The following is a 13,438-nucleotide window of genomic DNA, read 5'->3' as shown; positions in this document are numbered from 1 at the left end:
AACTAAAAAAAAAGATCTCTACTATTTATATACGTATATATGTCTGTGCTTGCAGATCGTGTTTCCTGTAGTTAGGCAAGTCTTCTTATGAGTGGAGACACAAAGCAACTGGCCTTATGTCCTTCAAATACATGAACAAATTGTGATGTCGTTATTTGTGATATGATGTATTGCGATGTAATTATATGTCACAAAAGCGACAAAATGTACCGCTTGTTGAAACTCTGGTAGATAAACTTCCTGAACAAATAGAGCACAGACACACAAAAACACAGCACAATGCGCAGCATCCCACTAATTCCACAAACTTACGTTATTGCTGCAAAGTTAAAGGTGTCCAGCGTCGATTGACAATTTAACCTTTTATGGCCAAAGAAGTCTACATAGTTTTCGCATAACCTGCTACTCTAAACGTCGTGTTTCCTTTAAGCATTCTTTTTAAACTATGTAGTATTTGTATCAGTCACAGAATGGGCGCATCCCAGAGATTTTATGGGCACATCCCAGAAAAGTTTTGTTTCCTTCAGTCAACTGCAATTCATTTCATTCACACATACCAGAAACTCTCCTCTGACTCGTATTGATTGCTTAGATGTATATGCTGCGAGCATGTTTTTTGACCGGGCAATTGATCAAATGACTTACCCAACTTTTAAAACAACGTTCAATTAACCATAGAGTAGGAAGTCCAGCACACCATGTATAAACCGTTGTGATATTGCAGCATGTAGTTCGTAGTCTCAAACCACATTCAGTGTTACGTGTTCTATATCTCTATGAAAGAGTGCGTTTAGCTCTAGCAACCAAAGGTGGATTACGGGAGCCTCTGAGAATTGTTTTGACTGTGGAGAAGCTTGTTCTTGGAAACGATTGTTTGTTACTGTTGACGAAAGCAGGGGCAGTGTGGTTGGTCGATCATATTTGCGGATACGACACGCATGACTTGGTGCCGGACAAATCGGCACTAACGAGTAACAGCGTTCGTCGGATTGTGCCGAGAACCAACTTGGCTGTAGATACTGCCGTGTCAAGTGTTGAGCAACAGTCTCAGAAATGTGACCATAGCTCCGAAAGTGATCGACAAACAGTACTGCCGTTGACGCGAACAAGGATTTGAACCTGCGTGCTGTGATGCGGCACAAACGTGCCAGTGAAAAGTCTGCTCGGCTTTAGAGACGTCGATGGGGCTTACGTTGTCGTTGTTGTTGCGTTAACAATGCTGTGATTCTTGTGTTCGTGCAGTGATCTCAGAACTGTTGTTATTGCAGCCTTTCTTTAGTCACGTGCTGCCTACCCATTGTAATACATGTAACCTTACTTCACAAGAATAAAATATATCGCACCAAAGAAACTCTGCTGCCGTGTCTGCACACCAGAATGCTTCATCCCTTTTGGAAGTCGGTGCACTTCCACTGCAAGCACCTTTGCGCTCTTTCTTTTTAAAGTGCTAAAATAGGAATCGTCAATTTCGGGCACTCTCCACAGCAGACATTCACAGCGATACCTCCTAGCCTTCTTGATTCTTATCACAACCCGCTGTTGCTGCTTAGCAGCTAAGGTGTTGCAATGCTAAGTTCAAGGATGTTGGTTCGATTTCCTGCCATGACAACCGCATTTCAGTGAGGGCAAAATGCAAGAAACACTTATGTACTTTGATATGTTAGGTGTACGTTAAAGAACCCCCATGTGGTCCGTTCTCCAAGTTAAGTGTGCCTCGTAATCATATCATGGCTTCGGCATGTTGAAGGGACAATGAAATGAAACAATAAGTGAGGTTTCACTGATAAATTATACCCTGAAAACTAATTTCACCACCATAGGTTCATTAATGGATGAAAAAATTCAACGTCAACCGTTTCACTTTTAGATTTTCCGCAAAAATCTCCCGACTTCAAGGTACTTTTTTGTATTTTCGTATTACATCCAGCGCAAGTAGGACATTTGAAGCAACGCACTGACTGCACACAGCACACGTTCATTTGATTTGCACTTTTATTTTCAACCTACAGTATCTGCCCACACAAAACGGAAGAGGGCTTTCTCAGTCACATAAGTGGGCACGTCGGCTTTGTAGGATCACGTAGGCAGAAGAGCAGTGTTTGCCACCACAAGAAACGCCAACAAGACGGCACGCTGTTGCCTGGCACGACAGCCAACAAAACTTTCACGTGGAGACACATAACTAAATCACCCAATTACTTCACAAAGTGGCCACTACCAGTGCAGTGTAGCATTGCCAAGCCCCAGTCTACAGAATTGTTTAATTTGGCCCAAGACTTGAATCCACTCGTACCAGTACAGTCTCTGGTCGGGTTGCCAGCTTGAGTAAAACAGATGTTTTTGGGTGGAGACTGGTGTACACCCGTGAGCGAAAGTACACGGACCATGTGAGTGTGTCAAACTGTCTGTCTGCGCAACCCAGCGGCACACCACCTGCCGTCAACAACAGTGCTGGGCTGTGAATACATTATCTTGTTATTGGCTAGCATGTAAATTTTCTCATGCAGCACAGCACATTGCCACTTTGTTGCATCGAAAGTGCTCATCCACACTGAAGTTGTCTCACTTCTATCTTGATAGCAGTATCATTGCTATAATGGCGTGCCTCAAGCGGTGCATGCCAATGAGTAAATATCGAAGCGTGAAAGTAGACAAGCTCTTGATCAAGCAATGGATGCGTCTTGGGCAAAGCGTTGCTTTCAATAGCAGCTTATGCATGCGAAGTGTACCATATGCTAACCGTATATATACCAAAAGTGTATTGCATACTAACCGTATATGTACCGGAACTGTACCGTACACTAACCGTGTACATTCCAGAAGTGTACCGTATACGTACCAGATTTGTACCACATACTAATCGTGTGCATACCCGAAGTGTATCATATACTAACCATATAAATACCGGATGTGCACCATATACATACTGAAGTGCGCCATATACTTTCACTCACGGGTGTACAAGTGTTGTTTTAGGAGATAAACAATCAATTCGGGCCAGAGGTCTCAAACTTGGCTCATGCTTCAGATCATCTACACAGCAACCAGCTTGTCTAGAATCGCGCAACAGTGCACTTAGGAAGAAACTGCATAAAGCTTTGGCAACTTCGCAGCAGCGGTGATGGAATAATTATGCACATCTATCAGCTGCACACGAGAAGCGTACAAGTGGCACGTTTAAGACCTCCGACCCAAGTAGTCGTGAGGAACCTTTACTCCCGACCACACAGCAAATGTGTCAGCGAGATGTCTTTCAGGTGCGAGCACAGTAAGTCTTCTGCAATACATTTTTCACAGGATTGGACACGCACATTTTAGCATCTTGAAAGCATGCTGCGCCACTGAAATACTACTGTAGTACTACTGAAATACTACTGAAAGTGTTGGGCTTTAGCGATGTTATAAATGAAAAAAAGGAACGTATCATTCTGAAATGGTTTGCTGAGGTTCTACCACAGGTACTGTCGCAGAGTATTTGAAAGAGAACAGTACAGTATTTCGCACCGTTGCATATCTAATCGCCAATTGTTAAGTAGGCCCAAACTAAGCATACAAGCTTGAATCATGCCAACTCCACACGAAAGCAGGAACAAGGTATAATGTGTTTCACTCAGCGCTAAGTTGTACGATTTCTTTGTCGACAGCGGCACATAGATGTTCACGGTACTCTAGATTCTGTCAAAGCGATTTCCTTGTGCCATAAATCACACGTGCATGTTGGCCACAAGGAATTTTTTTTTGTAAGCTACTGTCACCATCTTTTGAGTATGCTTTGTGAGCTGGGTCATCAGGTACCGTCTTGTGTGCATTTCATGTTAGTGGTTTCAAGTAAACGGAGCTATATCTGCTACTGTGCTCAAAGGCACTTTCCAAAACGGGGTTCAACAAATTAACATGCACGATTACACGGCTATGTTGCAGCAAAAAAATCGGTACCGCCCGAAGCCAAACGCGCACAAACGTCACATTAAGCCTCCACCCCCCCACTCCCACCCAAATCTTTTCACTCTCGTCACATATTAGCTCATCCATATCTTTGCACAATCCATTTTTAAACAGGGAAGACAATGAAGGAAGTCACTAAGATATTAAAGGCAAGGCTAACCCTTTGACTGACAAAATTTTTTTTTGACCCCGTAATGTTCACTCCAGCACTTTGTACAGTGTACTGATGTGTATGACCAATTTTGCAAATTCTGTATGGACTTATCTAACAGCCATCACTCCACAAACTTTTGACGCAAACAGCATACATATCTCCCATAGAGATTAAGTGTGCGGTTTGTATTTTGAGAAAACAATCTTCCAGCACACAATGCAAAGGAGTCAGTGGAGCTGTTCCAAGCCATAGCAACATCGGTTAGAGCATAATCACCAGCCAGTCACTGTCATAGCCATAGTCATTACACGTGCATGTAGTCACTGGATGTTGCATTGGCTGGCATTGTCGGTCATGGTGGTTCATCGCATACAGATTAACTTAAAACTTTCTGAATGAACCTCGGAGAAATAAAGACAGGATTTTTTACTTCTGTAATACCATTTTTAGGCATATTTCAGTGATCCAACTAAGCCATTAAAGCACAACACATCATAGCAGTTCTTTCGAAAAAAAATTAGCTTCTGAGGTGTTAACATGGCTGCCTTGCAGGCACATGTGTGGCGAGATGTGCGCGCGAAACCTTTTTCCACAATGTGTCCATTTTACAATCTCTGCTACGCTGTGTCGTAACACGTATGTTGTAAAAGTCGTTGTCAAGTCATGACTTGGCGCGCACCAGGGATTGGCAGTCAAGTGCAGACTTGCTTACACGATCGATACGGTGTTGTAACCTTTTATAAACGACGCAAGAACAAACCTACAGGGCACTGCACCGCTCTAATGTACTGTAGAAGCATTCAGACACACGCTAGTCGGCATATGTTCATAACAGCGCAAGAACAGACAAGGCAAATGAAACGAAACCTAGAGGGCAAGCACTGTTGGATGAGTGCAGGAGGTCAAGTGCTCGTCCTGTAAACTTATTTGCCTCATCCGCTTTTTTGCGCTGTTACTACACATGAGCTGGATGTCTCAGAGACAAAAATCCACGATGCAGTTTGGCATGAGTGAGTAATACCGCGTCTCCACGATTCTAATGCGCACTTTTTTTCGCTAAATGTAGCTCTCAAAATTTGTGTGTGTTAGTCTGGCTTTAAAGCAAATTGGCATCGAGTCTTTTTTTTTTTTTCAGCTCTCCCAATGTACAATCGATGCGTTACAGTCAGAATCACACTTGTCTAGACCGGTCCGAGTGTGTGGCTGTGGATGCTGGCACCGTCCGCAGCTGCTACTTTGCGCTATATCTACAAGCTTCCATTCATGCTTGAATTATAACGTAAGGCCACAGCATGCGGTACGAGTATGTTTGGTATCGTTACGGCATTGGTCTCTGCATACTTTTGCAAAACACTGTGGCTGAAGCAGCCGACTGGCCGCTTTGATGATGATGATGATATCTGGGGTTTAACGTCCCAAAACCACGATTTGATTATGAGAGACGCCGTAGTGGAGGGCTCCGGAAATTTCGACCACCTGGGGTTCTTTAACGTGCACCTAAATCTAAGTACACGAGCCTCACACATTTTCGCCTCCATCGAAAATGCAGCCGCCGCGGCCGGGATTCGATCCCGCGACCTTCGGGTCACCAGTCGAGCGCCATAACCACTAGACCACCGTGGCGGGGCGACTGGCCGCTTTAGACAAGTGTGATTCCACCAGTGCACCCATTGTACTTATGTGTTACAACCTATGCCTGCGTTAATAACCATTGGGGTTTAACGTCTCAAAACCACGATATCTTTATGAGAGACACCGTAGTGGAGGGCTCCTGAAATTTTGACCACCTGGGGTTCTTTAACGTGCACCTAAATCTAAGTACACGGGCCTCTAGCATTTTCGCCCCCATCGAAAATGCAGCTGCCGCGGCCGGGATTCGATCCCTCGGCTTGCAGGTCAGCAGTCGAGCACCTTAACCGGGTCCTATGCCTGCATTACAACCTATGCGTTACAACCTATGCGTTACAATCGAGTGCATGCCAGAACCGTGCAAATACGGTACGTTTCAAAAGGCTTACACCTAGAGGTTTGGCGCAATATTTTCCCAAGAAGTGGGGGGTGGGGGCGGTAACATCGCATTTGGCTTCGGGTGAAGTGCGGGCTAATATGTGACCCACTACGGCCTGCTGACTCAACCACGACATTTGGGACACTCCTCTCAAAAGATGCCGAATACAAGAAGCGTACCAAAGTCCCGTGGGTCAGGCCACAGAGAAAAAACGAGGCGGAAAAACTTCGTCGTCCTACTTGTGGTCACAAAAGGAAGCACAGTACGCATGGATTGAATGTGACATCATATCTTCTCGCATTCTATGAGCACAGTGCTCATGAACAACTGCTCACGATAAATAACCACATCATGTCACTGCAAATCTGGCTGCTAAGGGCAACCTTGGCTCTGGTGTAAGTGTTACAGTCAAAATTAAGCCAACACGACACGAACTCTACATGCTGTAAACGAAAGTATGCACATTACTTAGCCCTAAACGTTCACATTTCAATCCATGAGTATTGTACACATGGCTTGTCGATATTTTTGAAGACCCACACTGAGTACACCTCTCCAGCTCGCGCTTGCAATTGGAGCACGGCTCGTGTTAGAGACGGCCCCGACACTAAACAATACAACGTACCCACCCATCCCTTTCTAACAGTCAAGCGCCTTCACAAGTGTTGAAAGAACAAGACGTCCGGTGTCTGCGCAACAAAATCGGAAAAAAGGACCAGCCCTGATGAAGACACCCAATATCCGAGACTATACACCACGGAGAGAACCCCTATCTCTCCAAGCATCTGACACAGACACAACTGGCCGACGTCATGGGCACAGCCCTACGACGACGAGCCGAAACACACTCTGAAACAGTCATCGCTTATCTACAGAACTAATAGATAACATCTCACCACAACTTTTTCAGGGCACACACTCACTGCAGAGGCATGAGAGTCCAACGTTCTTTTTTTCTACAATGAAAGCAGCGAACAAAGGTTAACCAACTTGATATGGCCACAAGTCAGAACACGCATATTATAAAGTTCACAAGTTTATGCAGCACGATGAAGTTATACGGTTGCGTCAGCCAATCTGAAAATATAACCAGGCGTATGTCTCAGCAAGATAAGGGATTGCCCATGCGGATGACCAATGCTGATACTAGCACGTAATTTTAAACTAGTGTCATGCACAAAAGTATTGATAACACATTTATAAACAATTATCGTTCTTTGTTGGTTGAAGCAAACCCTTGCTTCCCTACAAACTTTAAGAAGAGAATCAGAACTTCATTAACAGCTCATCATCAGCCCCAACATTAACTTCCGATTGAGAAATGTTTGTTCTGGAATGATGTATGCTTCCAATAGCCTACGAGACATCTCAGACCTTGCAATATGTAAGGCAGAATGATAACTGACCCCTCTAGGCCTAATCTCGTTAAAGCTTTGGCGATAGGCTTTTCTATTATGTACGTAATAGCCAATACAAGTCACACTCCGACATGATGCGTGTTCACTTTGGAAGGGCATAACTGGGAAAGCAATTTTTTTTTCTCATTTTCAGAGGTACATATTTTATCATGACAAAACGACAATGTTATACAAGTTCTATTTGAATCTCGCCATTCTTGCCCTCTTGTCATTGGCTGCGGCATCTGCCTGCCACTACTATCACAGAGATTGTAGGTCGTTACAGCATGAACGAATCGCAACTTTTGAAAAAAATTTCACAATACATTGGGTCTATTTTAGACAGGTTATGCAGACATTTTGAAACAAAACGCTCACTGCCACTTACTTTCAGGCTTGTTACAATGTGCAGATTTTCCATCCACCCGAAACAAATATCACCACACTCTACAAGCATGCCCCAACAAGTTGCCTTAACGCAAGTATTGCACTGACTCAAGTTTGTAACGAGCACGCCAAAAAAGTTAGGCGCCTGACAACCGTCACAATAAAGTGGGCCGTCACGCTAGGCTGCCATTTTCAGCACAACAACCCCACAGAAGAGTACGCTGTGTCACAGCGGACTTCCTTTGGTCAGAGGACGTATGTCACTTTGGACGCTACATCTGTGACACTGACACGTCAGTACCGTAGCGTCAGTGCACAGCATCAATGCACAGCGTTAGAGACGCTGACGCATCATTCTGCATGCACATTTCCTTTCTGCATGCAAAACAATACACCGTATCACATTTTTCTTCATTACAGGACGTGTGTCACTTTGGACTCTACGGCGCTGGCGCGTAACCGAGGTAACATCTCAATGTGGGTCTCCAAACAAGACTATGCATATGGGAGGCTGCAAGCTTACCTAACCTAACCTAACTAACAAAGCGTGGCTACAGAGGCGCATCACACAAGGACTGGCAAAGAAGTGCCTAGTGCTATGTTACCGGCTAGCCCACCAAGATGGCAACAACAATCACTTTTTTAATTCTATTTACTTCCACCGCTAAAAGAACGCCACCTTGGGTGGCAAATGAAACCTGCAAGACAACCTTCGAGTACTTTGTACAAATTTTTACTCCCCTAACGGACACAAAAATAGTACGAGTCGAGTATTCCTGATGACGTCCCGAGCGTTGCATAAGAAAATGTGCCAGGTACGACGCGACTGTCACTTAGATCGCCGGATCACTCGAGTTTCGCAAAGACTTAGAATTTCACAGCGAGTTCAGCTTCACACCACAATTGTACTCACTGCTTGACTGTTTGCCATAAAGCTGCAGTGTAGATGCACTTCAGTGATGAGAGTGAAATAAAAATGGCAGTTTGGTGCACTAAACTGCCACTTTTGCTGCAAACGTTGCTGCACTGTGTGTCACTGCTACGATGGAATGCACCGTTCCACTTGCGACAGATGGCCTCACAATTCCACTGCTACAAAATCAGCGGTTCTTTTAATCGAATCATTTCAAATTATGCCCGCTTCTGCTTTATTGTGAGCAAAACAGGCACGTAATGCTCGGAAATGTGGCGTCAAACTGAACTGACTGTCATACGAAAACTCTGTGCGAAATCCGAGCAGAAATCGGCGAGCGTTTTGGCTGGAAAAGCTGCATTCATCTACAGCGCATATGCAACGCCTAGTGTTTGCATTAAAATAATGGTGATACCCTGGATATATTTCAGATATTCGTGAGTTCCAATAGAGCGATGGATGTGGCACTGATGATAACCAACGTGTTAACCGGTCCAGTTTTGTAATTGCAATATCAGTACACACTCGAAACCTTCAAATCGAGCACACCGGAGGTGCATCGGCGTACTGAAACCACGTCCACACTTTGCCTGGTCCCTGTGTTGCTTCTCCAAGACCTTTAGCTACAAAAGCCGCAATCCGAGATACCGGATTCGACAATCTTTTCTTTTCCTATCCTACGCTGGGCGCGGTAAACTTTTCACAAGTTCAAGAGAACTCTGTTCCTACGGGTGGGCACGCTCACGGAGAGGTCAAAGACTCGTGAGTGCTGTGCACAGCTACGGCTGTCTACCCCAAGGGTATCTGGTCAAAAGGCTATCGATGGACAAGTCTTGGATGGCTCCGTGGTGCTTTGGCATTGGCAACATTGGTGTTTGCACATTTAGCACAATGTGGCAGTCTCGTCCCCGTTTGGTTAAATTTTTACAAAAGCTGTGCCAGGACCACTGTCACAGTGTGATTAGACTAGTTATTGAGAGAAAGCTAAGGCTGTTGATGCATCCCTAATCTAGGGGCAAACGAAACAAATGTTTAAAAATTTGTCTATGTGAAGCAGCACAGTGTCTGTTGTCCTTATCACTTCCCTCTGTTACACTGTTTGTTCCACTTCGTTATGCGCCAATCAGTCCAATTCAGTACCCTCCTGCTAGTGATAAAGCTGTGTCGATCACCAGCTTGAAGTTTCGCGGCGTGAAAATAAAACGATCTTGTAAACGTTGGCACGCCCTCTTTCAAAAACGACGACGTGGACAGCATGGTTCACTCTGTGTTTATCCTGGTTAGCATGCACCACAGCTACAAACTGCATTCAATTTTGTACAGTCGGTGGCATAAGTTTAAGGAACGTGTAAGTGCATGCCGAATTGTATGTATGTGCCCCGCACGACCCACGATGCAGAGATGGGAGCTTTAAGGAGGCTTGGTATCAACAAGCCTGCAATCACAATGCACGTGTGCAATGTCGTGCTGATAAAGACACGGAGACACTTCACGCACATTCGTGTGGTCCCTTAAAGTTTCGCTGTCAACTCTACATCACAGTGCCGTTTAATAAAAAGCGACAACTGTTGCATTGCAGAGACGAATGTTGCAAACGCAGCGCCGCATTTTTGGTGATGCAGCTACTCCTAATGGCACGAAGATGTGTTGAACTCAAAAGTTTTACACAAGTGAAGATTTGCTTTGAGAAAGCGTACTTCTCGTTTAGCAGAATAGCAATGATATACTAGGCAAAAAAATGAAGTGCTGTAATGTCACACCAACTAACCTACACCAAAATATGCAAGTTAGAGGCTAAAAACATGTATGAATTCAAACTGCACCGAATACTGGGCAACGGAAAATTATAGATTGCTCTATCAACTTACTACACACAAATGTCACAAAGAATTGGCACTTTAATGGTGTTTACTGTTTATTACCAGATTTAGGTGCCTACTGTCAGCAAACGTGCTGCGTCAACAAAGAAAAAAGGTTACCGCAATCACTTATGAGGACATTCATTTGTATGCACAGTTATGCACAGTGTTTAGATTATTCTTTCTCCCAGATCTGGCATGGGAGCTAGGAGTAACATGCACAGAAGCACAGATTACCGTCAACCGAAGGCTTCGCAAAAAAGAGTCTAGCACGAAGCCAAAACGTTGCGAGATGCCCCCTTGCTCCAGTTTTATTTTCGGTGTGCCTGACCAATGCTACTCACTGCCTAAACACACGCACACACACCATTTCCATAGTACCTACTGAGATTCAGTAAAAGTGTCGGGTAAATATCATTATGTATAAACTTTCGCAACCGTGACATTTCGAGGCTGCCAGCACCGACTTGTGCTCAAACATGCCACCTTTGCCTTGCAACATGCAAACGCACCCGGTACCGGTATGGTATGGTACGGTACGCATATCCCCTACACGTGGTAAATATCCATTACACATGTGGTAACACTTTGTGCTCAATTCCTCTCAGATCTCACAAGCAAAACCAAGCAGCTGCTGCAGAACCACGTACATAGATAAACTACGAAGCCACTCAAAAGAGGCAAATGTCAACAAAAAAAAAAGCACACAAACACACACAAAACAAGCCGACAAATCTTACATTGTAGGCCGAGAAGTAACAAAAGTGCTGCAATAGCGTTGCAACTGGAATTCAGCGGGCAAATGCTGCCCATTGCACAAAGTAAAGCTTCAACCCACTGTAGCATTCGCTTCAAGCTATCAGCGAGAGCTTCTAGGAAACAATTAGTATGCTGCCAAAACCAAAACCTCAACAAACCCGGCCAACTCGACGGTGATTCCTCCGCAGTACGTTTCAGAACCATTCTTGGCGCTTTACATTAAACCAGACAGCAAACGGTGACGCACCAACGATCAGGCCGAGCCAGAACAACAGTAACCGCACAACACGCTTTCGCAGGGAGTTGCGCGGAAACACGGACACCGTTAACGTAGTTGAGCTCCATTCGGGGCGAAATTTGTGACTCCGAAACATTTTTAGCACGCATGTGCCAAGTTGGAAGGCTTTAAGGACATTGGCCTCGGTCGTTCAAACATTCCACAGCAGGTTAACCCGCCGCAACGACATACAACTAAAAAAAAAACAATACACGCTCACGACCCAAAAACAGAAACACAAGTTCAACATACTTATAAACTCTCTCGTTTTGACAAATGGCCAAAAGCCGTTGTGGAGTACTCCCGAAAACACACTGCCGCTGCCGGTGCAGCCAAAGTTTTGCGGGAACAGTGTATAAAATAGTGATTTACATTTGGCCTAGGTCCACCAATCCTCCGCTGCAGACGCGGCAGCAAAACGCAGAGCAGTGTGTTGTGAGCATTTGATTCTGCACGTGGCAACTTCCGCGAGCGTCTCAAGCCCGACGAGACGCCGGTGAGGTGCCCCAGTCGCTACCCCTCACTTCACCGCGAGCCGATGAAGCTTTCGCGCGGAAAACAAAACTCCGGGGCGAAACACCGAGCAAGAAAGCACCAGGAACTGTCCGGGGTGGTTAACACCTCGAGAACTCGGCAACAATGCCAAGCGGGCCTTTTTTCTTAACCCGGCTTCGGCAACACTACTGTTCCTTTTTCTCTTTCCCTGCACACCGTGCAAGCACAACCACGGCCTGGGTTTGCAAAATACAGAGAGCAGGGTCGAACTGGGTGGCCACCCCCCTTTTTGTATGCTAGTCTGGAAAAACAGTTCTTTGGGCCGACGACAAAGCGGAGAAAATTAGGCTTTTTCTTTTTCCGGTAGAAAGGTGACGAATGGGGAAGCATCGTTTTGGCGCTTGAAGCTGCGGAGCGCAGCAGTTTGGACGAGGTTGCCACCTGCGCACGATTTACAGGCCGGGCCGTCGGCTGGTGCCCATCGGTCAGCGACCAAAGAACGCCGTCTGCGGCGATACGGGCCACGGCGAGCTGCTTGAGAGGCCGGGCAGAAGGGCTGGCCTGGATTGGCTTCCATTGGAAGAGCAGTCCTGCAAGTAGACAAACTTTTAGACACCAAGCTTCAATATAACAAAATTCACATTTTAACGAAGTATACTGTGCTCCGCAGTTATCGTCGAAGAAAACGAGGACGGTCCATGACGGGTAGAAGGCAAGGTGCCTAGACGATCAAAGAGAAAGCGGACAGAGAGAGTATTGCTGTCTGCGAGTTCGCAAGCACAAGTGGGGATGGGCCTGGACACGGGTAAGCTTTAAAAAAAAATGTGGGGAGCTTGCACTAGTGGTGCAAGGCTGGACTAAAACGGAGCTTGTGGCCGACCTAGATTATTAACATGGCGTTAATTAGCACGGTCTTAATTGTGAAAGCATTAATTAACAGGATGTCAATTAGCATGTGTTAATTAGTACAACCTAATTAGCATGGTCCTCTCTGTGTCTATTTCTTTGTCTCTCTTTTTCTGTTTCTCTCCTTTCTCTTCCGTTTATCTGTTCTGTGTTTCTCTTTTGTTTTCATCAGGAGGCACACGCACTGAAGAAACGCTTACATTGCACATCCATCATGTCAACCTCAATGGATGTGCTGGCCACAGGCCTTATTATCCGCCAAATTACAAGGCGATACAGAAAAATGTACTTTAACTATCCCCATTTCTCAAATGTACGTCTCAAATGTACTGTCTTTA

The 13,438-nt window shown here is 45.2% G+C and overlaps 1 protein-coding gene across 2 annotated transcripts in view; it reads right to left on the bottom strand.

The window, feature by feature from the left end:
- Positions 1-1,992: 1,992 nt before the first annotated feature.
- LOC119405324 (protein disabled) overlaps positions 1,993-13,438 on the bottom strand; it is a 108,454-nt gene continuing 97,008 nt past the window's right edge. For both annotated transcript variants that reach the window (XM_037672154.2, XM_037672152.2), the window contains exon 11: positions 1,993-12,784. In XM_037672154.2, coding sequence (XP_037528082.1) covers positions 12,680-12,784 — 105 coding nt within the window. In that variant the 3' untranslated portion in view covers positions 1,993-12,679. The remainder of the gene's footprint in view (positions 12,785-13,438) is intronic.

This window comes from Rhipicephalus sanguineus, chromosome 9 (genome assembly GCF_013339695.2).
Source record: "Rhipicephalus sanguineus isolate Rsan-2018 chromosome 9, BIME_Rsan_1.4, whole genome shotgun sequence".
Classification (NCBI taxonomy): Eukaryota; Metazoa; Arthropoda; class Arachnida; order Ixodida; family Ixodidae; genus Rhipicephalus; species Rhipicephalus sanguineus.
This window is presented reverse-complemented; position numbering and strand designations above follow the sequence as displayed.